Source organism: Megascapheus bottae, chromosome 16 (assembly GCF_031878675.1).
Source record: "Megascapheus bottae isolate mThoBot1 chromosome 16, mThoBot2.hap1, whole genome shotgun sequence".
Taxonomy (NCBI): domain Eukaryota; kingdom Metazoa; phylum Chordata; class Mammalia; order Rodentia; family Geomyidae; genus Megascapheus; species Megascapheus bottae.
In genome coordinates this window covers 3,246,482-3,269,906 of record NC_143524.1, presented here as the reverse complement: position 1 = coordinate 3,269,906, position 23,425 = coordinate 3,246,482, and the positions used below count along the sequence as shown (strand labels likewise).

The following is a 23,425-nucleotide window of genomic DNA, read 5'->3' as shown; positions in this document are numbered from 1 at the left end:
AAGGACTAGGAAGAAAAAGAAGAGAGACAGACACACTAGGTCCGGGATGTCCGCAGTCCAGGCAAAGACTCACTAGACTGCCGCGTTTATTTTCCCCTCCCCCTTCTTCCCTCCTCCTCTCCCAGGGAACCTCCAGGTGTTACATTCATATGGTAATTCTCAGGTCATTTACATAGAATAGGGCCAGAAAGCAATAAGACAATATAGCCATCGTCTGATGCAAGTCAAGGTACAGTTTGATTCCACTCTGGCTCCCAACACCTGAGCTTCTTTTGCTCAAGGCTTGTGTTCTACCCCCGGAGCCACAGGACCACTTCTGCCTTTTTCTGAGTAGTTTATTGGCGATAAAGAGTCCCACGGACTTTCATGCCTGGGCTGGCTTTGAACCACGATCCTTAGATCTCCACCTCCTGAGTAGCTAGGATTACAGGTGTGAACCACCAGTTCACACCATGTGGGGAGCCGGATGGCACCTGTTTCCTGCCTCGCTCCTTGTAACTTATTTGGTATGTGAGTGCGAGGCCTTTACTCGTTACTAAGTATCAAGTTGCTCTTCAGTCTGCGCATGACGAAAAAGGGCGTGACCAATCCCGAGTCTCAAAACGGCCTTAGCAACAGAGCAGCCAATGGTAGAGAGCCCTTTGTTCCTTGGGCCTATATAAGCAGCTGCATTTCCCTGCCCAGGGCCCCTCTGCTTCAGCTCTCCCTTCAATCAAGTGGCTCTTCAACAAAGCGTGATACAAGAAGGATCCTCGGGTGGTGTCCGTTCTTCCCTGCCGGTCAGGGGTGTCGGGCGCCGCAACACCAGCTTTGGTTATTTTTTTAATTGCAAATAATGGAGTATTTGACCTCCTTTACCTTCTATGCCAGGACCCTGAGCCCCGGCTCAAGCATGGACTGCATGAGTGGCCCCTGTCACTACCTGTGCGGGGACCTCTAGGTTGCTCAAGGACAGCTGAGTTCGTCATGAAGCTGTCTTCCTAACTGTGAAGACAAGTGTGTTGCTGCCACAAACAAAAGCCCACAGGATGGGCCAGGAGTTTGGCCTAGTGGTAGAGTCTTGCCTAGCATGCATGAAGACCCGGATTCGATACCTTGGTACCACATACATAGAAAAAGATCAGAAGTGGTGCTGTGGCTCAAGTGGTAGAGCGCTAGTCTTGAGAAAGCCCAAAGACAGTGCTCAGGCCCTGAGCTCAAGCCCAGGCCTGGCAAAAACAACAACAACAAAAGCACACAGGCAAACCCCCTGCCTCGAGGTGGGGGATGGAGACAGGAACATAGGAGAGGGTGACCTGGGACCTGAGAAGGGGCCAAGCAGGGACACGCAGTCCGCTGAGGGTGGGGAGGCATGTGCCTGGGGAGACCAGTGAGGAGGAAGAGCAGCCAGGCCTGGCCTGCTCACCGAGAGTTTTGTCAGGAGGGTGCTACCTCTGCCAGTCCAGGGGGCACCGGCCATTTCCCCAGCCCACAGCTGTCCTGTGCGGTGTCCCTCCCGCCTCCTTCCTGCCCGAGGACACCAGCTCAGCCCCTGGTCCTCCAGACCAACACCTCCAGCAGCTATCAGCCTGTGCAGGCTGTTCCAGTGCACTCCACAGGAACCCGCCTGCTCCCCTGCTCCTGCACGCATGCGCGTGGACACACACGTGCACACACACACGCCCACACACACATGCACACACTCGCGCGCACACACACGCAGTACCACCCTGTGTGGTGCTCAGGGCCTCAGCTGTTGCCAGTTTGCCTCTCTTGGCTCACTCCCATGTCGCTGCCCAGGTGGCCCCATCATGTTACCACGGCCAACCTCTCCCCACCTTGGGGACGAGTGGAGGGGGGTAGCAGCATCTGGAAGGCAAGGGGGGGGTGACAGCCAGGAGGGGGGCTGCCAGTACAGGATGGAGGAGGTGGTGATTCTCAGGAGGCTCTGACGAGGCCATGCCACTGGTCCTGCAATCAGTTTGCCATCCTCAGCTTAAACCCAGAGTGGACTGAAAATACCCAGGCATGGGGGTACACTGGTAATCCCAGGCAGAGCACTGACGTGGGGATGGGGAGTCAGGGCCTGCTGGCTTACATAGTGAGACTTTCTCTCAAGATCTAAAGTACGTAGTAGTAGTAACACTGATAATAATACAAGTGGGGCGGGGCCTGATCTGCACTGCCTGCTAGAGAGGCTGAGATTGGCTGGACTGAGGGGTTTGGATCAGGACAGCCCATGCAAACAGTCAGCGAGACCCCATTTCAGCCAACAGCAGACATGGTGACATGTGCCTGCCAACCCTTCCACTAAGGACACAAACAGGAGGATGGTTGTCCAGGTCGGCTCAGACCTAAACATGAAACCCTATTCTGAAAAGCACAAAAGTGAAAGGTCTGGCCAAAGCTAATTTATGAGCCAGGCACTGTGGCTCAGGCCTGTAATCCTAGCTACTCAGGAGGCTGAGATCTGAGGATCACAGTTTGAAGCCAGCCCGGGCACAAAAGAAGATGAGACACTTATACCCAATTAATCACTAAAATAATGGGAAGTGGTGCTGTGGCTCAAGGGGTAGGACGGCAGGCTTGAGCTGAAGAGCTCAGGGACAATGCTCAGGCCCAGGGATACGGTGGTAGCTTTGAGCTGAAGAGCTCAGGGACAGCACCCAGGCCCAGAGTTCAAGCCCTATGATTGACCAAAAAAAAAAAAAAAAAAAAAAAACCAACCTAATTTATGGCACAGCTGTACTTGTCTTCACCTAGGCTTTGGCATCAGAATTGGGTTTTCTGAGGGGCCAATGTGGGGGGGAGGGAGCCTGCAAATGCAAAGAGCAGGGTTTCTTTGTCTCTTCTGTTGTTCCTGCTCAGGAGCAGGCTGTTCCAGACATTATTATTATTATTATTATTATTATTATTACCAGTTCTGGGGCTTGAACTCAGGGCCTGGGCACTGTCCTTGGACACTTTTCGCTCAAGGCTAGAGCTCTGCCACTTGAGCCACAGAGCCACTTCTAGCTTTTTCTGTATATGTGGTACTGAGGAATTGACCCCAGGGCTTCATGCATGCTAAGTAAGCACTCTACCACTAGGCCACACCCCTGGCCAGTAGCCAACATTATTAATCAACACAGAAACATGACAGAACAGTATTCAATATATTTCATGGTGGCTATTAATAAGATAAATACATTCTCAGTTACCAAGTTAATAATTACATCTTCACTCTTACAATAGAACCAAAAAAGTCAACATAATAAGTAACCATTCCTGCTGTCTCTATGAGCTAGTTTAACCATATTTTACAAGTACTAATAATATCAGAACAGTAATTATGGAGCTTTCCTACAATTCATGTACAAACATGCAAGAAACTAGATACAGTTGGAAGCCCTGAACCTCAGCACTTCTGATGAGAGCCTCTGTCCCCACCCCTCCACGACCCTAGAGAGACGGACAGTCCCTGTGACGTGGATGGGACATCTCCACTGTGGACATTTCTTGGGGTCCTCTCTGTAGGTTTCAAGCTGTATCCTAACACCCACCTGGATAGTTTATTTCTAAACAATGTGAAAAACAAAGGTCAACAAAAACAAAGAAACCAGCCCAGTTTGTGGTGCTGGGCGAGCTGTCCTCAAGGGTGACTCGAGGGTGACTCCAGGTGACTCGAGGGTGACTCCAGCATGACTGACTCGCTCTTCCCTCACTGACCACGTCCAGCCTCCTGCCCAGCTCCCTCTTCTGGACTCCAGCTGTCCCTGGATTTCACACCCGACCTCAGATGAGGAAGCACCAAACTAGGCTCTCTAGGCTCGGCTGCCCCGGAGAACCTGGTCCTAGCTGTCCCCACAGCCCCGGCCCCGGCTCCTCCAGGCCACCATGCCAAATGCTGACGCCAAGCCCACAAGCATTTACACTCGACCCTATTGCACTCTACTCCATTTTCAGGCCCTTGGATTTGAACTCGATGTGGAGAATCTGGGACAGGCACCTTCCGAACTCCTCCAGGATCTTCTGCTCTGCCAGGCACTCGGAGCAGTGCTCCTTCTCGGCCTCCTCACCTTGGGCCAGCAGGCAGGCGCACGTGGCCTCCACCACCTCCCAGGAGATGCAGGAAGAGGGCCGCCTGTGGAAAGAGACGGCCACCTTTGTCACCTCCCACAGGACACAGGAAGCCTGACCGAAGGCAGCCAGGCTTGAGGGTTTCTCATGCTTCTGTCCAAGTAAACCTGAGCTTTGTTTTATGCATTAAAATTTATTCATTAATGGCAGCTGGCGTTTTAAAACGACCCATTACGTGGAACTCAAAGAAACTGTTTTACAGAGTAAAAATACCACTCGAGCTTCAGCACCTCTAAGTATAGCACAGCTTCAAAACCATGGAATACATGGTAAAAACATGCAGTGAATCTGGGATGCACGGGTTCTCCAGGAGAGAGGCCCGTGTCTGCCCGCATGCTGACCCTGCACGTGGTGAGCCAGGCTGGGCCGCCGCTGCTTGCTCCTTGAAAGGCAGTGTTAGGGTTAGGGTGCCCTGTGGCGGCACAATGGGCTTCTCCAACTGAGCACACGGGCCAAAACAGCTCCGGGGTCTGGAGAGGCGTGGCCAGGATCCCTGGGCAGAGGCAGCTTTCCCCTCTGCTCCCTCCCTGCTCCCTCCCGCCCCTCCCGGGCTCCTGGCCCCGCCCAGTGCAGAGGCTGTCATTAACTCTCCTCCCACGTGCTTGGTGTACCTACCTATCTTTTTTGAATTTTGATAGTCCTGAAAATTTGCCTGGTAATAAGGGCTGGTGACCCTCGAGATCTCCAGTCTCTGTGTAGTTTGGCAGGTTCATCAGTGACTTTCGTTCTGGACTTTCTTCATAGTTTTTGCAGCCAATGCATTTGCAAATAGAAGAGCACATAATTTTGGCCTGGTAATAGAAAGTGCATCAATAGAATTAGGTTGTCCGACTAAGCTTTGAAGACTAAGTCTGTTTGAATCTTAAAATAATACTGGCTTGGGGCCGGGAGTTTGGCCTGGTGGTAGAGTGCTTGCCTAGCATGCAAAAGACCCAGATTCAATTCCTCAGTACCACATACATAGAAAAAGGCCAGAAGTGGTGCTGTGGCTCAAGTGGTAGAACTCTACCCTTGAGAAAATCCAGGGACAGTGCTCAGGCCCTGAGCTCATGCCCAGGACTGGCAAAAATAAATAAATAAAAAATAATATTGGCTTGTATTGGCTCCTGTGTGTGTGTGTAGTTGGCAATGTTAATGCCTAAACCCCAAGAAGTGTGGAGGTGCAGAATGAAGAGAGCAAGGTGCACCCCACATCCTGCTGTGGAGCACAGTGGAGCCGCAGGTAACTAAATGGGGTAAGTTCCAGGGAGCAGCGCTGCCTCCCACTGGATAAAGCCTGACAGAGCTCCCTGGGTCCTGAAGGGTGCCCGGAAGAATGCTGCCAGGAGCCTTGCTGGCCACCCCAGGGCACCCTGCTCCCTTCCAGCAGGTAGACCTCCTAATGCAGCCGTGCTCAGGGACAGGGCACAGGCCAGCCACCTCCTCATCCATGGGCATGGGGACAGTGGCAAGCGGACACTGCTGTCAACTGTGTGCTTCTTGGTTCCCTCTCTGCTCAACGCGAGACCCCCTCCAGCCTCTAGGTGTAAGGTACACTGTGTAGGCAGCTTTTCTATCTCCAAACATGTCTGAGGTCTCTCGTTTGCATTTCTGGGCCTCTTTCTTTCTGTGGTATTGAGTTTGAACTCACGGCATTGTGCTTGCTAGGCAGTATTTGAATCAAGCCCCAGCTCTTCTTCTTCTTTTTTTTTCAGGTTGTTTTTGAGATAGGATCTCACTTTTTGTCCAAGTAGGTCTAAACCTTGATCCTCCTTATTTACATTTTTTTTGTGCCAGTTCTGGGACTTGAACTCAGGGCCTGAGCGCTGTCCTGAGCTTCTTTTGCTCAAGTCTAGTACTCCACCACTTGAGCCACTGCTCCACTTATGCCTTTTTAAAATTAGAAATAAGAGTCTCAGGAATGTTTCTGCCAAGGCTGGCTTCAAACCACAACCCTCAGATCTCAGGCTCCTGGGTAACTAGTGCCAGGCTTTACCCACCTTTTTCTGATGACATGTGGTCCTGAGAACGTTTTAAGTTGAGCTGGCCTGGAACAGAGACTCCCCTCTCCCCCACCCTGGTCTCCTGTGCAGCTGGAACCATAAGGCATCCACCCGGCCCAGCTATGCTCTGGCCTGCCCTGGTCCACACTGGAAGTGTCCTGTCCCTGCCAGGACAGGGGTGGCCCAGCCCACCTCTAGGAGCCCCCACTGTGTGCACAGGCCTGGCTCATGGCTAGACAAAGCCGGCGCGGGCTCCCACTGGAGCTCTGGGAACAGAACAGACTCGAGAGGAACTTTCAGTTAATGTTCTCATCCTAAAGCTCAGCTCACATTTGAGGATTAATTGGGACTAGTGCAAGAAGCCTTTCAGAAAGCCTGTGAAGAAGAAAAGGGATTATGTTTCTTCACAAGCCGTTGGTAAAGTTTTTCTAACCACAAAATCTACTTAGGCCAAAGTATTTACTCCTTTTTCTTTTCCTTTTTTGTTTTTTTTGCCAGTCCTGGGCTTGAGCTCAGGGCCTGAGCACTGTCCTTGGACTTTCTCAAGGCTGGAGCTCTACCACTTGAGCCTCAGCACCACTTCCAGCTTTTTTCTATGTATGTGGTACCGAGGAATCGAACCCAGGTCTTCGTGCATGCCAGGCAAGCACTCCACCACTAGGCCACACTCCCGGCCCCTGTTTACTCTTTTTTCAAGGCGGGCGCCGCAGCGGGCGCTGACCTCGTAGCACTCGCAGTAGTTCTTCAGGCAGCCCGAGCGCTTGCAGTTGCATCCCTTGTTATGTCGTGGCTTGACATCGCCCAGCTTGCCTTTCCCAATTTTGGGTTGGAAAGCTTCTGGATTTCTATCAAGGCAGGCCTGGGAGGGAAAAAGGGAAACACTGTAAGATTATTTCCTAGAGGGTGCAGCCACCTATACCTCTAAGTCCAGCCCTCAAGAGGCTACGGTGGGCAGATCATGGTTTAAAGCCAGCCTCGGCTATGTAGTGAGACCCTGTGCCCCAAATTACAAAAATAAGCTGGGCACTGGTAGCTTATGGCTGTCATCTTAGCTTCTCAGGAGGATCAGATCTAAGGATTGAGATTTGAAGTCTGGCTGAGCAGCAAAGTCTGTGAAACTCTGATTTCCAATTAACCACCTAAAAGCTGGAAGTGGTGCTGTAGCTCAAGTGGTAGAGCACTAACCTTGAGCAAGAGACTCTTAGGGACAGCTCCCAGGCTTTAAGTTGAAACCCCAGGACCAGCATGCATGCACACACAGACAGGCAGACAGACAGACACATTCACACATAGAACAAAAAATAAAGCCGTGTTTTATGATTCAGAAACAATGGCCACTGCAAAGCAGGTGAACCAGCTACTATTTTCTGGGAGCAGGGAGCCAAGACACCGCGAGGCTCCCTGTCTTCTGCCATCCATTTCCACACACGATACAGACACAGTTTCTTTACAAATACCTTTTTCTGAGTTTCAAGCTCTTTCATTTTTACCATAGAAAATCAAGATGCAGACAATAAGGATACAGAGCGGGTCATAGCTCCCATGTGGAGTTCACCGGGGCTATGACTGACTACTCCGTGTTCTGCAGGTGCACCTTGTACCCTTTCCCACGGCACCGAGGGCTGTGACCGACGCCATGTCCTGATATCTCTCTGTGACTCATCTCGTTTCTCTCATTCAGCCCTGTCAGCAATCTTGGAAGGTAAAAGCTGCTACATGTATCATCCTTACAGATAAGGAAACTGAGTCATCAAAAGGCCAGCTAACCCACAGTGAGTGGTAAAGTATCATGTCCAAGTTTCCCTGCCGACTTCAGAGCACAGGTTCAAACCACAGGATCACACGCCCTCATAGTGCACACCTGGACACAGATTTCAGGTTGGGTTTTGTTCCCCTAGGGTTCTGGGAATGGTTTCCTAGGGCCTGGGGCTTACCACTGAGCTATCCCCTGAGTCTTCTGAGCATGGTATTTCCTCTTGGTTTATCCTCATCGGCCTTCCTCCCTCCCTTCTTCCCTTCCTCCTTTCCTTCCTTCCTTCCTTCCTTCCTTCCTTCCTTCCTTCCTTCCTTCCTTCCTTCCTTTTTCCTCTCTTTTTTTCTGACATAGGGTGTGAACTTAGGACCTTATACTTGATAGGCCTGTGCTCTACCACTTGAGCCACAGCTCCATTCCCAGCTTTTAGGTGGTTATTTGCAAATAAGAGTGTCACAGACCTTCCTGCCCATGGGTCTGGCTTTGAATCTAGATCCTCAGATTTTAGCCTCCTGAGTAGTTAAGATTACAAGCTTGAGCCACCAACCCGTGGCTCCTGGCTCTAACTGCAGGAAAGCAAATGCTGGGCCGTGGTCTAGACAAAGATTTACCAAGTACTAGCTATTTGCCAAACAATTTCCCAAGTGGCCATGCCAATTTATAGTCCTATCAGCAATGCATGAAAATTCCAACTTCTGAAATGAAACTTTTGTACTATATTTTACCTTGAAATAAAACGTTGTCTTCTAAAGTTTAGATGCATTGTAAGTTTTGTCCGTCCTATGGGTCTGGTCCTAGCAAAATCAATATCCTGAGAGATTATCCCATAAATCAGGAAGGAAATCATTTTAGGAAAAGCAAACAGGCCAATGCACATCATTTTGTCCACTTCCGCAGGCTGGCCTCAAGCCTGCAGTTGATGGCCCTCAATTTCCTTTGTGCCTTCCTGGAGCAGACTGAAGCTCCCCTCCCCTGAAGGATACATTCCTTGCTGATAGCCGACAGTATGTATACCTCCTGAGACAAACTCTCTCCCAAAACACCAAGATGATAAACAAGAGCCAGAAATTTAGAATGTGTAATAACACCAAGAATGATTCAGAATGAAGATAAACTATCTTTTCCTGTCTTTGAGACCCCCTGCCTTTACCATATAAACACCCTGACAGCCAAAGAGCTATGTGTCTCTCTCCCTTTGAGGACACCCATTCTGTTAAGAGGTTGCCCTGCCTTTCTGCCTATCTGCTTGTCTGCTTACCTACTTGCTTACTTACTCAATAAAGCTTTGTCAGGTTTTTGTACCATTGTGACCCGTCCAGAAATGCTTATTCTCTGATCAAGATCAAGGACCCTAAGTGAAGTATCTACTTTTTTTTTTTTTTTTTTGTCAGCTGTAGGGCTTGAACTTAGGGTCTGGGCAGTGTAAGTCTCTTTGTCCTCTAGGCTAGCACTCTACCAACTGAACCATAGCTCTACTTCCAGTTTTTTGAGTGGTTAATTGAAGATAAGGGTCTCATGGGGACTTTTCTGCCCAGGTCAGCTTCGAACCTTGAGCCTCAGATCTCATACTTCTGAGTAGCTAAGATTACAGGTGCCCAGCTGAGTCTCTACTTTTTTTTTTTTCTAGTCCTAGGCTTGAGCTCAGGGGCTGAGCACTGTCCTTGGGCTTTCTCAAAGCTAGAGCTCTACCACTTGAGCCACAGCAGCACTTCTAGCTTTTTTCTATGTATGTGGTACCGAGGAATCGAACCCAGGTCTTCGTGCGTGCTAGGCAAGCATTCTACCACTAGGCCAAACTCCCAGCCCCGAGTCTCTACTTTTCAAGGGAAACTTTACTAACCTTTACCTGCACCTGGTGACACTGTCTTTGCAGAGGATGGTCTTTATTTCTCACATTACCTGGCCTCCACTCAAGCGTCTCAGCCTAAATCACCAAACCCCAAACTAAGACTTGTGTGTGTTTCTGAATCAGAGCCTTGAAACTCCTTCGTGCTAGTGGAGGATAAAGATCTTTCCCTGTTCCTTGTCATGGGCTGGTACCCAATAAGGAGACCAGAATCAATGTATGCACTCTTCAACACTTTGGGTTTTCCCAGCAGTGAAATGAGGGATCTCTGGAGATCAGTTTATGAACATTTCACACTTCTTTGAATGTCAGTCCTGGTGTTTGAACTCAGGGCCTGGGCACCATCCCTGAGCTCTTTGCCCAAGGCTAGTACTCTACCACTTTGAGCCACAGCTCCACTTCTGTTTCTTGATGATTAATTGGAGATAAGAGTCTCACAGATTTTCCTGCCCAGACTGGCTTTGAACTGTGATCTTCAGATTTCTGCCCCCTGAGTAGCCAGGATTACAAGTGTGAGCTTGAACATCTCACTCATTTTAAAACGCTTTAAAAATTGATTACCTTAATGGCTTTAAATCGTTCGATTTCATGACGCAAATTGTTGCAACAATTATTACAATTGCAGTTGTTGCAAAAGTCACCACTGGCAAAGCAGTCGCAGTACCTGTGAAGAGAACAGCAGCGTGAGTTCGAAGCCCCGGTGGCTGGAGGTGAGAGAGGAAGGCATGCATTCAGGAGAGGGCCACCACCATGCCGTCATCATAGCAACTCCACTTAGGGGCTGCTTTCTGGCTCCTTTGTTTATATGAAAAGTAAATCAGCTAGGATATTGTCTTGCCAAGTCTAACCCAGAAAAAGAGAAACTAGCCAAAGCTGTTGGTGTTACAATACAGGATTTTGCAAAACTTAAACATCCTGGAAGATGTCTGCTGCTGATATCCACGGCTTCCAACCCCAGTGTCCTGTCATTTCCCCTGAAGCACAATAAGCTGGTGAGCAGAATTTATCGAAGGACAACTTAAGGGGAGCGGTAGACAAACAGGATCCATGAGCAAGCGGGAGAGGGGGCAGGAGAGGCCCTAGGTGAGGTTTGGCAAAATGCAAAGGCTGCTGGTCCTTTCAGATCCCACACCACAGCTCTGAGGGCAACCCTGTGAGGTGTCCCTGCACCCTGTGGTTCCTGGGGTCCATTCACTACTTCCTGGTCCCTCCCCACCCACCCACAGACAGCCATGGCCCGCACAGAGGCATGCACAAGCTTCTGCTTTAAGATTGGGATTCCCACCACCTTGCCTGTACTCGGTTCCCCAAGCGGGAAGCCTATCAGCCACTCCACGGCTTCTGTAAGTGGGGAGGGAGGCAAGAGTGTGATGCTTGACTTTCCATGTCGTCTGATACAGGTGATCACCTGCCAGCATCTGGAGCTGGGAAGCAGAAACCGTGGCTTTAGCTCGCCAATGCGGGGAAAACCCTGGGGCGGTGATGTCCTCACCACGGTGGATTCAGGAAGGCCCCTTGCTGGCCCTCCGTGGACCAGCTAGCTGCAGAACCCCTCCCGGGAGTCTTGAGCACAATTCACATTGTTAAATCATGCTGGTGAAATGCACGTCAAGGCAGCAGGAGAACACAGAGAGGCCAGGCTGCACTAGGCGGTCCTGGCAGCTGGTTCCCCAGTGACTCAGAACTTGCCTTTGCACAGGCTGCTTATACAGGAGACAGGAGACGAAGTCTGGGCTCTGGAAGGGGAGTTAGACCTGAGGACTCCCCACATAAATGAGATCCCTGAAGGGGCGCACCTGATGGGGGGAACTGGAAACAGCCAAGGGAAGAATGGAACAGCTAGAGGCGTGGCTCAGGTGGTCGGTTATCAACCAAGGAATGAAAGTATCCGATACAAATGTTGAGTCTCAGTTTCAGAAATTAAAAGGAAAAGAATGATCTTTGGGACACCATGCAGGTCTTTCCTGGGCTACCAGGATGGAAAGAAGGAAAGGAGACAGTGACAGGAGGATGGGTGGTGGGAAGTGGCACGAATCTGGGGTGCTCCAGGGCACAAAGGGCAAAGCAGAGATCCTGTGTCAGCAGAAAGAGCTGAGAGGCAACTTTGGGACCACTTCACCAGCAGTGCAGACACTTGGGTAGGGCAGGCGTGAAGGGCTTGGGGGAGTCTGGACGCCCCCCCCCCCCATGCAGCAGGCCCTGAAGCCAGAGCGCTCCTTGTACCTGGCTACTATGACTGCTACCACCACTGTGGCAAAGATTAGTAAGCATTCTCTGGAGCACAGTGATGGAAGATTGGAGTGCTGCAAAATGGAAAAGGCAGGAATGGGAGGCTTTCGGCTTCTGGAATTCTGGCAAGAGATAGGTGAAGCCAACCCAGGAGAAAATACCTAGAGAAGCTGACATTGGGTTCCCACAACATGGCTTCATCTCATCATCCTGAAGCCACTGTGAGCCCCAATACCATGACTTGAGTAGCCCCAAAGGCCAGCAGACAAGCAAGTGAGACAGGCTACAGAAGAAGAGGTTGTAAAGGAGGGGGACTACGGGAGAAAGCTAGGAGGGGGACACACTTACGGTGTGAGGAGATCAAAAATGCGTTGAATTCATTAATAAGAACAGGGCACTGGCAGCTCACGCCTGTAAACCTAGCCATCTCAGGAGGCTGAGATCTGAGGATCACAGTTCCAAGCCAGCGTGGGCTCAAAAGTCCATGAAATTCTTATCTCTAATTAGCCACCAGAATACTGGAAGAGGTGCTGTGGCTCAAAATGGTAGAGTGCTAGCCTTGAGCTGAAGAGCACAAGGACAGCACCCCGGCCCGGAGGTCAAGTGCCATGACCAACCACCACCACCACAACAGCAAAATATTCTAGCAAATAAGTGACCACAGATTCATATAAAATAGACTCGTAAGATGTAAACATTGATAGAAAGCAGCAGTAGATCAGGCCAGAAGCCCCAACATTTATGAGAAGAGAGTCCTAGAAATATAAAAACTAAAATGACATTCCAGAAACAGCGACCTTGAGGAAAGAAGGGGAAGCGTAAGTGAACATAGCCGTGGACTCGAACCTGCATCTTCCCATTTGAGGGCCAAGTGGGAGGTACAGACCCGTTACTAGGGTAACTGAGGCTATGTTCACAACTTATGAGGGGAGAAAATGAGGAAACAGTGTCACAATAGTCGTACAATACGTTGTTTTTTTAGAGTGCATATGTGATCTAGATACCCGTAAGTAAACTAAGAAAGAGAAAGAAGAATTTAGAGATGCATTCCACAGACTAGTGCACAGCTTTGGCTTCAAACCATGACCCTCAAATCTTTAGACTCCTGAGTAGCTCCCTCGTGAGCACGGGTGCCCAGCTTTAATGGGCTTGATCTATGACAGTTTCAGGAAGCTCAATAGCAGGACTTCCTGGGACACAGCCCTCAGGAAGTTGGGGAGCATCGTGTAAATATGTGAGCAGGACCATTGCCTCTGTGGTCTGAGGTCCCAGCTACCCTAGGCCTTCTTTGTCAAAGGGGTTTCCCTGTCTAGAACCTTCTGGGCAGCTGTCCCGCCCACCTCGACCGGATGAACTGTCTCGGGACAGCCCTTCCCACACATGCTCAACATGCCCATCTAGTCCTGGGGGGCAGCTGGGTGACTGGCTTGCCCATCTTTTCCTTGCACCTACAATCATGGCTCTTACAAAGTGTGTGTGCCATGAACAGATCTGTGAGTAAAAAACTGCTAGCACACACTTGTTTCGTGTTACCAGACCCTCCTCCTCTCTGACCCCTGCCTAGGGAAGGAAGCCTCTGCTCGGCCCTCGCCCAGGGTCCCTCTCCTTCACAGGCAGTGTACATTCCCAAAACACTAGTGAGGCAGAGAAGCAAAGAGAGCCGCAATGAGAAAAGTAGAACATGTGCTCCAGGCAGGCGTGCAAGCTGTGCCACAGTTGTGGAAGACACTGTGGCTCTTCAAAGTGTTCTGCCTGGAATGACCTGGGGGCATTCCTGGCTGTGCCCCAAACAACTGAAGGCAAGACAGGCAGACACATACCCCAGTGTTCACATCAGCACCACCGGAAACAACCCACGGCCACCAACAGAACTAAAGTGTAGTTGTGCGTACAAGGAGATGATCAGTGAAGTACCGCCACGGGCCGCCAGGCGATGGCAGCGGCAGGACAGAGGCTGGTGACTCCACACTATTACAAGGTGAAGTCGCTACACCAGACAGACTCAGAAACAGACAGTAGAACAGAGCCACCCACGAGCCAGGGAAAGGGAGAGGGATGGGATGATGGAAAGGTCTGGAAGTAGATGGTGGGGGCTTCTCAACACGTGTGTGTCTTTATTAATCTCTTTGAGGCAGGGTCTCACTGTACGGGCAAGGCTGACCTTGAACTTTCAGTCCCCTGAGTAGCTGGATGAACCACCACTGCCCGCTGCCAATGTCTTGGTAACACTGAATCATACACTTACAAAAGGTTATAACAGTAAATTTTATGCAATAACGTATTTCACCACAATTTGAAAAAGCAGGAGGCAGAGAAGAATATATAGAATGCCGCCATTTACATGCCAAAAGAACTTAAATGCTTAAAATTTGAAACATAAAAGATGGCACAAAACAAGTACAGCCATACCAATCCTTACATGAAAAATGCACACGGATGGAAGAGACCCATTAAAACATGGACTGCTTGCTTGTTAAAGTCCAGCCATGTTTAGTGTACAGGAGACACACCTGTAACCACACTGGACACATGAAAAGGGCATCTGACTGGCAGCAGCTGGTCCTGGCTGAAGAGAACATCAATGCCTGACAAAGAACCTAAGGCAGAAGCATTGGGGTAGCAGGTACAGTAATGAACATCGATGTAAAATCATCAGAAAGGCATGCCAGGAATTTGTGTGCCCTCTGTCTGACAGACTCAAACATATACCCCAGACTGGAATTGGAAATGGAATTGTAAGAAACAAGCAAGCTTACAACGTAAAGTAAAAGATCTTAACACTTATCAAAAATAGATAAAACACAGAAATTTAACAATCATTTACTGTTTTTAAACAATAAAGTTAACAAATGAGCTAAGGGATAGATAACTGTACTCCAATGAATAGAGAACATATTAATATATATTAAATTAACAAATATTTTTCAAAATAGATTAAGCATTAAAGAGGAACTCTTCATTAATTTCAAATAACCGATACCATACAAGATATAATTACGTGACTAGTGTAATTAAAAATTAACAATAAAAATATAGTCTTAAAATACATAAGGGGTGACATTGTCCAAAAATGAAATGTACTCATTACTTCACTTATAAATTGGTAACCCCTCTGCACAATACCTTGATAACAATAAAATTATATCTTAAAAATACATAAAAACAATACACACATGTGCATATATGTATATATACAAGCTTGAGTACTTTGAAGAATACACCTAAGTCATAAGGTAAAAAGAACATTATAACAAAATTTACAAAATTATTTTGAGTGAATAATAATGAAAGCCCTTTTATTCACTCTTGTAGGATTCAGCAAAGCTATACATAGGAATTTATAATTTGAAATGCATGTTAAAAATAATTAAAGGTATAGAGATTCCCTTCTTGAATACTTGTCTGTTAAGCACGTCATTTGAAATATGATGTAAAAATCAATGTTAATAAATTCTTTAATAAAAAATAATTAAAGGATTGAAAATAAGCAGTTAACACAAAATGCTGGCAAAACATGAGTGTGAAATAATAAAAACAGAAGGAAGAGAATGGTGAAGATGGAAATTGGAAACAAATATAAGCAACAGAACTAATGAAGCCAAATACTGAGGCTCTGAGATGATGTACAAAACAGACATCTCATGAGGCTGGTCCAAAAAAGCCCCAAGTAGCGAATAACATAACAAAGGGCTACAACTCTAGAGGTAGAGGTAGTCAGGTTTTCCTGTTTGTTTTATGTTAGTCCCGGTAGGAACTCAGGGCCTGGGCATTGTCCTTGAGCTTTTCCGCTCAAGGCTGGCGCTCTACCACTTGAGCTACAGTTCCACTGTTGCCTTTTTTGGTGCTTAATTGGAGATGAGTTTTGTGGACTTTCTTGTCCTAGTTGACTTTGAGCTACAGTCCTCAAATCTCAGGTTCCTGAGTAGCTAGGATTACAGGTGTGAGTCACTAGGGCCCAGCCATTTGAAAATGTACATTTGAAAATGTAAAGAATTCAATACTTGGGCCAGGAGCGTGGCCTAGCGGCACAGTGCTTGCCCAGTGTGCAAGAAGCCCTAGGTTCAATTCCTTGATACCACATACACAGAAAAAGCTGGAAGTGGTGCTGTGGCTCAAGTGGTAGAGCGCTAGCCTTGAGAAAGCTCAAGGACAGTGCCAGGCCCTGAGTTCATCTAATATAACATTTATCAAAACATTCAAATAGTTAAACAGTTAAATAGTTAAGTGTAGCCTAGTGGTAGAGGACTTGCCTAGCATGCACAAAACCCTGGGTTTGATTCCTCAGTTCTACATACACAGAAAAAGCCAGATGTGGTAGAGCTCTAGCCCTGAGAAAGCTCAAGGACAGTGCCCAGGCCCTGAGTTCAAGCCCCAGGAATGGAAGAAAAAAAACACCACTGAATGTGGTAGTGTACACCTGCAATCCTAGCAGGTGTGAGGCAGGAGGATGGGTTGAGACCTTGTCTTTAGTTTTACTGAAAGAAGGGGAAGAACAGCTATAATAGCAAGCATACACTGAAATGATTACAGTCTGTTCCATATAGCCCAAAGACGGAAGAAGAGTCAGCTCCCTCAATCTGTATGTGTGTATATTATGTGTGTATGTGTGTATGCACAGTGCACGTGTGCACATGTGTGTGTGTGTGGGGGGGGCTCTACAGAGAAAAGTGACCCAGAAAAAAATGCCCTGCTGACAAATAGCAAAGATATGTGCCCCTGGGTGTTGTCTGGGGGAGGGAGGACTCATCTCAACTTGATATTTAAATTCATACTCTGCTGTCTAACAAGAAATCTTAGCCATTTTTTGTGCCAGCCCTGGGGCTTGAACTCAGGGCCTAGGCACTGTTCCTGAGCTTCGGAGATCTTAGGATCACAGCTCAAAACCAGCCAAGTCCATGAGACTCTGATCTCCAGTTAACTACCAGAAAACCAGAAGTTGTGCTGTAGCTCAAGGGGGAGGGCAGTAACCTTAAGCTGAAAAGCTCAGGGTCAGCACCCAGGCCCAAAGTTCAAGCCCTACAACCAACAAAAACAAAATAAAACAAAATAACAACAAAACAATAAATAGAAGATGGAAAGAAGCAGGGATTCAAGTATTAGGATTATAAACTATAGGGTACAAATTATATCTTAAAATACATAAGAAGAAATCAAAAGACTAAGCAACACAAGACTATAAAAATATTCAGACTTAACTTTGTATTTTACAGAATTCTGATGTCAATAGTTAATCTATTGACAAAAGGCCCACAAGAAAGCCATGGAAGACAGCTTAATCAATACCTGAAATCTTAAGGTTAAAAAAAAAAGTTCACAAGGGCTGGGTGAGGTGGCTTACACTTGTAATCCTTGCTACTCAGGAAGCTGAGATCTGGGGATCGCAGTTCAAAGCCAGCCCGAGCACTAAAGTCCGAGAGATTCTTTTGTCCAATTAACCACTAGAAAACCAGAAGTGGCTCTGTGGCTCAAGGGGTAGGATGGTAGCTTTGAACTGAATAGCTCAGGGACAATACCCAGGCCCAGGGGTAGGGCGGTAGCCTTGAACTGAAGAGCTCTGAGACAGTTCTGAGGCCCAGAGTTCAAGTTCCATGACAGACAAAAAAAAAGTTCAGAAGGGGCCAGGAGTTTGGCCTAGTGGTAGAGTGCTTGCCTAGTATGCACCAAGACCAGGGTTCAAGTCCTCAGTATCACAAACAAAAAGCCAGAAGTGGTGCTATAGCTCAGGTGGCCAAAGCACTAGCCTTGAGGAGAAAGTCCAAGGACAGTGCTCAGGCCCTGAGTTCAAGCCAGTAAAAAAAAAAAAAAAAAAAGTTCAGAAAGAGCCAGGCATTGGTGGCTCACATCTATAAGGCTAGCTACTCAGGAGGCTGATATCCTGAGGATCGAAGTTCAAAGCCAGACCAGGCACGAAAGGCCATGAGACTCTTATCTCCAATTAACCACGAGTAGATTGGAAGTGGTGCTGTGACTCAAATGGTAGAGTGCTAAACTTGAGCTGAAGAGCTCAGGGATTATGAGATCTAGGCCAGCCTGGGCTACATAATGAGACCTTGTCTCAAAAAAAGCCAAGGAAATAAAAAACATGCAAATAACCAGATTTATCCAACCTATCAGTAAAAGCTGGAATGGAAGATACTTAAAAAATGGAGTATGGGGTCGGGAGTTTGGCCGAGTGGTAGAATGCTTGTCTAGCATGCACTAAGACCCAGGTTCGATTTCTCAGTACCACGTACATAGAAAAAGCCAGAAGTGGGGGCTGGGAGTTTGGCCTAGTGGTAGAGTGCTTGTCTAGCATTCACAAAGATCCAGGTTCCATTCCTTGGTAGCACATACATAGAAAAAAGCTGGAAGTGGTTCTGAGGCTCAAGTGGTAGAGCTCTAGCCTTGAGAAAGTCCAAGGACAGTGCTCAGGCCCTGAGCTCAAGCCCAGGACTGGCCAAAAAAAAAAAAAAAAGAGCCAGAAGTGGTGCTGTGGCTCAAGTGGTAGAGCTCTAGCCTTGAGAACACCCAAGGACAATGCTCAGGCCCCGAGTTCAAGCCCCAGGACTGGCAAAAACAACAATAACAACAAACAAAATGGAGTATGGATTTGTTTAAAGCCAATATAAAAGGGTCAATTAAAACTATCCTGAGCCAGGCATGTTGGCTCACGCCTGTAATCCTAACTACTCAGGAGGCTGAGATCTGAGGATTTAAGTTCAAAGCCAGCCCAGGCACAAAAGTCCATGAGACTCTTATCTCCAATTAACCACCAGAACACCGGAAGTGGTGCTGTAGCTCAAGGTATAGGACAGTAGCTTTGAGTTGAAGAGCTCAGGGATAACAGCCAGGCCCAGAGTTCAAGCCCCACAACCAGAAAAAAATTTTTTTTCTGAAAAACATATATCCATGGTATATAACCATCTTGAATTTCCAGAGTGCCTGAGAAAGACAAGGAAACACTTCTTCCTCACCAGGGGAAGAGTCTGTCTTGCACCATGAAATTATTTGCAAAGATTTAGACTTTGACATTACATTGCTGCTTCTCTTTCACGAAAATAAGCTTTACAGTGGATGCATTTAAAAGCTAATTATAAAGCAAATCATTTTTTAAAGTACATACAAACGAAGAAAAGCCCAATTCGTGCCAGTTTTACAGCTTGTACCAGTGTCTACTAGTTCCCAATCCAGCCAGCAGCAGAGCAGCTCTGTCCACACTAGACATTGCCAGCTTGCCCTCTGCTTTCCTCTCTCCTCACCCACAGCTGCACTCTCCACGCTTTCCTCATCAGCTGCCTCACGGTGCTTCCAATGTCCAAAGAGGCACGTGGCGAGGCACGTGGCTCACATTCACAGGCTAACCCAGTAGCAACTCAAATATTTTCAGTCAACCTCAGATTTCAGCATTAATTTTTAAACGATCAATTTTTGTCTTTTCAGTTTTGTTTTGTGGACCAAGTTTCAGACTTCCTTCTGGGTTTTACCCGTGTGCACCCACATCACTGTCCCATCAATGGAGCTCTCAGCGACCTCGGCGGAGCTCTGCAATGGAGAAATTGTGTGGAGACTGTGGTTAGGGTTGTCAGACATTGCACCAGGACACGTTCTCCCCTTCCAACATGGAACTAAAGCTAGGCAGGCAGCAGCCCTGGCAAGAGCCGAGTGCAGAGCAGCAATGAACCACAGATTCTGACAGGGCTGAGAGGAGCTCAAGTTCAGAGGGAGCCTCAGATTTTGGCCATGCCATCCTTCTTCCACTCAAGATTCTGAAGGATAGCCTTCCCACCACCCCCTGAACTGAGTGAACCTGCTGGAAAGAAACAGGCACCTAGGGGCAGACTTTTCTGGTAAAATTTCTATATAGAATAAACCAATTCTCAGGCTTTTAGATAGGGTATGGAAATGTTACAGCTCATGCTCACCAAGATCCATTTAGCCCTTGCCAGAGGGGACTGATGGTGTTGTAAACCACAACCAAGAAAATGACACCCGCCCCTACCCCAAGAACGAGTGGTGCCATTCTTGACGTGAACTGGCCAAGGGACTTGAAACAGATTCAAGCTAGTGTGGCTCCTCCCTACTCGTCTTTACAATGTGCAACATGTGTTAGGAAGCAGCCGTGGAGAACTGCACATGCGTGTGGCTAGCCATTCCAATTCATCTACACTGCACTCCACTTACTGACTTCTAAACAACCTTATTCGTATTTAATAATGAAGGATTTGTGATTACTTACAATTTCAGACACTGGGATTTGGTACAGTTACATGGCTTTCTAGACTTTGTGTCCCATGAACTAAGAGTTACTCTACAAAGATTAAAAAAGAAAATGTATTCAGATGGTTACCCTTTAATAAGAGGATTAGCTAAAAGCTGGTGGTTTTGAACTAACACTAAAAATCTCAAACCAGCCAATCACAGATATTATCTATAGGTGCCCATGAAAGTGGCATGCCGTATGTGCTGGTTGACTTGGGCAGGGGGAGAGGGTGTCACTGTCACACGTCACACTTCCAGAAGGCTCCCTTGGAGTCTCTCCTATCTCTATTCTGTATGCCTCCCATCAAACAGCCTCCCCCACCAAATCAGATCACTGTTGGTGAGTCACGTTAGGGAGCAGCAGAGGGCCTCGGTCGCTGCTGTTTATGCTGGTAAAGCTGCTACACTACACGGTGGCTTCCCAGCACTATCAAAGCGTGTGGGTATCTATCTGAGTAGTCTTGGTGATCGCTCTCATTTTAGGAAGGGATGGCTGCAATGTAGGTAGGTAGACCAGCCTGGCAGTGGTCTCCGGGAAGAGGGGGAAATAACAGCCCCTCTGGTATCTCTGGATACCACTAACTATAGCCATAGCAGCTTCCCAAGCACTGTGCAGAAGGGAACCAGTGAAGCACTGAGGGTGGGGGAGTGCGGGAGGAAGAGAAGGAAATCCCAGGAAGAGAAGCCCAGGAGGTACCTGTACCCCTGAGAGTATGCCACAGACTTCTGGACATAGACTCATCAGGTCTGATGATCCTAAAAGAACTAGACCAGCACTTGGCCCGTGAATGCCATGTTGTTTTCTGTGTGATTGTAAGTCCTGCATGTGCCCCCAAATAAGCAAGGCCTTTTGCCTGTCTTCCATCCTTGGGCCTCTATATTCCACTCTCCTGGGTTATTGTCTCCATGACCTAACCCTCCTCCTCTCTGCTCTTCTCTGCCATTTACTACACCCGTGCAAGCATTTCATCTTCCACCTCTGTCTCTTTCATATGTATGCTATGCACACACACACACACACACACACACACACACACACACACACACACACGAAACAGTGAGGTACTCGACACACCAACAAACTGCTAGTGGTTACTTTTGGGGATAATTCCCATTTTCAAGATTATGTCTCTAATTCTCTATTGATTTTTGGTACCCATCTAGATTAGTCTTTTATGTCCTCATGGGTGCTGGAGGTGGCAGGTCTGCATATGCACCTGTGAGGCAGAGCTGGGCTGTGCAGGAGGGGCTTTGACAACTACCTTCCCTTCAGCTTGGCAGACTTAAGATGGGCACAGCTTGGCCTGGTGCTTCCTGTGCAGAGGAGCACAGGTCTAGCTACATGGAGCACTGCAGCACTGCAGTACTGCTGACAGGGAGGGAATGCAATGTCAGGGGAACCAGTATTCTTTGAATCAGGGACATGTTGTGGCCAGGATGTGACAAGTGCTTTGGAGGACACCAGAAATAATATATTTTAAATTCAAAGCATCTGTCCTGAAAAAGTCCCTCAAATTACTGGGACATAAGACATACACAATTGAAAAGTAGGAGAATATAACACACGATACAACCCATTGTCAAACTGGTTTTTGATAACTATAACTGAAATGTAATGATGTTCAGAGGCAGAAAGGTTAACACCGATGAATGTGGTTAAGGAAAACTGCTATGGAAAGAGGTGGACATCTTAGCTACACCAATGTCTAACGCTGTGGGTCTTGTTGCTGGTGGTTGAAAGGACATCTGAACAGAGACACCACAGGAAGAAGGAGCAGAGGACAGGACGGGCAGGAAGAAGACCTATGGACTGCAGTAGGAACTAGGTGGCAAAAACTTGCATGCCCTAAATAATTTGACCATCCTGTAAGTGTTAAGCTAAAAATTAAAGAGTAGAAGGATTACTCAAGACCTTGAAAACCCTGCCTCAGAGCAGTATTATAAATAAATTTATACCAGAAGAGGAGCTGTGGCTCAAGTGGTGGAGCACTAGACTTGAACACAAAGGATGAGGGACAGAGCCTGGGCCTTGAATTCAAACCTCATAACCAACAACAAAAAAAAAGAAAAGAAAAAAGAAAGAAAATAAATTATTTGAGGGCTAGGAATGTAGCTTAGTTGTAGAGTGCTTACCTAGCATGCATGAAGCCCTGGGTTTGACTCCTCAGTACCACATACACAGAAAAAGCTGGAAGTGGTGCTGTGGCTCAAGGGGTAAAGCACTAGCCTTGAGCATGAAGCATTGGTGACAGAGCTCAGACTCTGAGTCCAACCCCCAGGACCAGCAAAAAATAAAATAGTAAGTAAATAAATAATACCATGGCAAGATATAACCTCATCTTTAAGAGAAAAAAAAATCCAGAGACGAAAGTGGCACTGTGGCTCAAGTGGTTGAGCTGAAGAGCTCAGGGACAGTGAGTGCCCAGGCCCAGCGTTCAAGCCCCATGACCAAAAACCAGAATCAAAACAAAAAACAATATGAAACAATTAACAACAAAAATACCCAGAGACTTGGATCCTTATCTTCTTTATTATGATATTCAGTATGTTACCCAAAATATTAGTATCAACCATGCATCAGGATTCATATTCATTATTTGAATGACAATCAGAGCAATAGGACATGAATTTTTATTCTAAGAGGTTTGAGTAAAATGATGATCAATGATTATAATTTAGCCAGTGGCCACCCAGCTCTGAGAAGGACTAGGTCAAACCATACTTTCCACTATAAGGCCCAAACAAGCCGCCTCCGTGTTATATAATAGCTTATATATGCTGGAACCATTTCTGATGGACAGTTTCCTTTCTGGTAGATGTAGTTTGACCCTGTTATCTTTCGGAAGTTTGACAAAGGCCAAAGAAGTATTATGAAGAAGAGGATATTTACTAAGTACTCCTGGTTAGAAACTACTAAGGAACAGGCTGGGAGTTTGGCCTAGTGGTTAAAGTGCTTGCCTAGCATGCATGAAGACCCGGGTTCGATTCCTCGGTACCACATACATAGAAAAAAGCCGGTATTGGTTCCGAGGTTCAAGTGGTAGAGCTCTAGCCTTGAGAAAGTCCAAGGACAGTGCTCAGGCCCTGAGCTCAAGCCCAGGACTGGCAAAAAAAACAAAACACAAAAAACAACTTACTAAGGAACAAAACAAACAAAGCCACTCAACAGTTCTCTGGCTGCTCCTCTCATGGGTCATAAACGACAGCGTCCCAGCGTGCAGTTTTAGGAATGCTGGGATAAGCCTGTGCTGATTTAGGAGAGGGACGATGAATCAATGC

The 23,425-nt window shown here is 47.4% G+C and overlaps 1 protein-coding gene across 3 annotated transcripts in view; it reads right to left on the bottom strand.

Moving 5' to 3' along the window:
• Positions 1–3,652: 3,652 nt before the first annotated feature.
• The window catches only part of Tesmin (testis expressed metallothionein like protein), a 28,186-nt gene continuing 8,413 nt past the window's right edge, over positions 3,653–23,425 (bottom strand). Inside the window, exons 7-11 of one of the 3 annotated variants that reach the window (XM_090347218.1) lie at positions 20,124–20,195; positions 10,241–10,343; positions 6,802–6,939; positions 4,714–4,889; positions 3,653–4,102 (exon numbers count right to left, since the gene is read on the bottom strand). In XM_090347218.1, the coding sequence (XP_090203344.1) occupies positions 3,910–4,102; positions 4,714–4,889; positions 6,802–6,939; positions 10,241–10,343; positions 20,124–20,195 (682 nt within the window). In that variant the 3' untranslated portion in view covers positions 3,653–3,909. The remainder of the gene's footprint in view (positions 4,103–4,713; positions 4,890–6,801; positions 6,940–10,240; positions 10,344–20,123; positions 20,196–23,425) is intronic. The other 2 variants (XM_090347221.1, XM_090347220.1) reach the window with 2 other exon arrangements.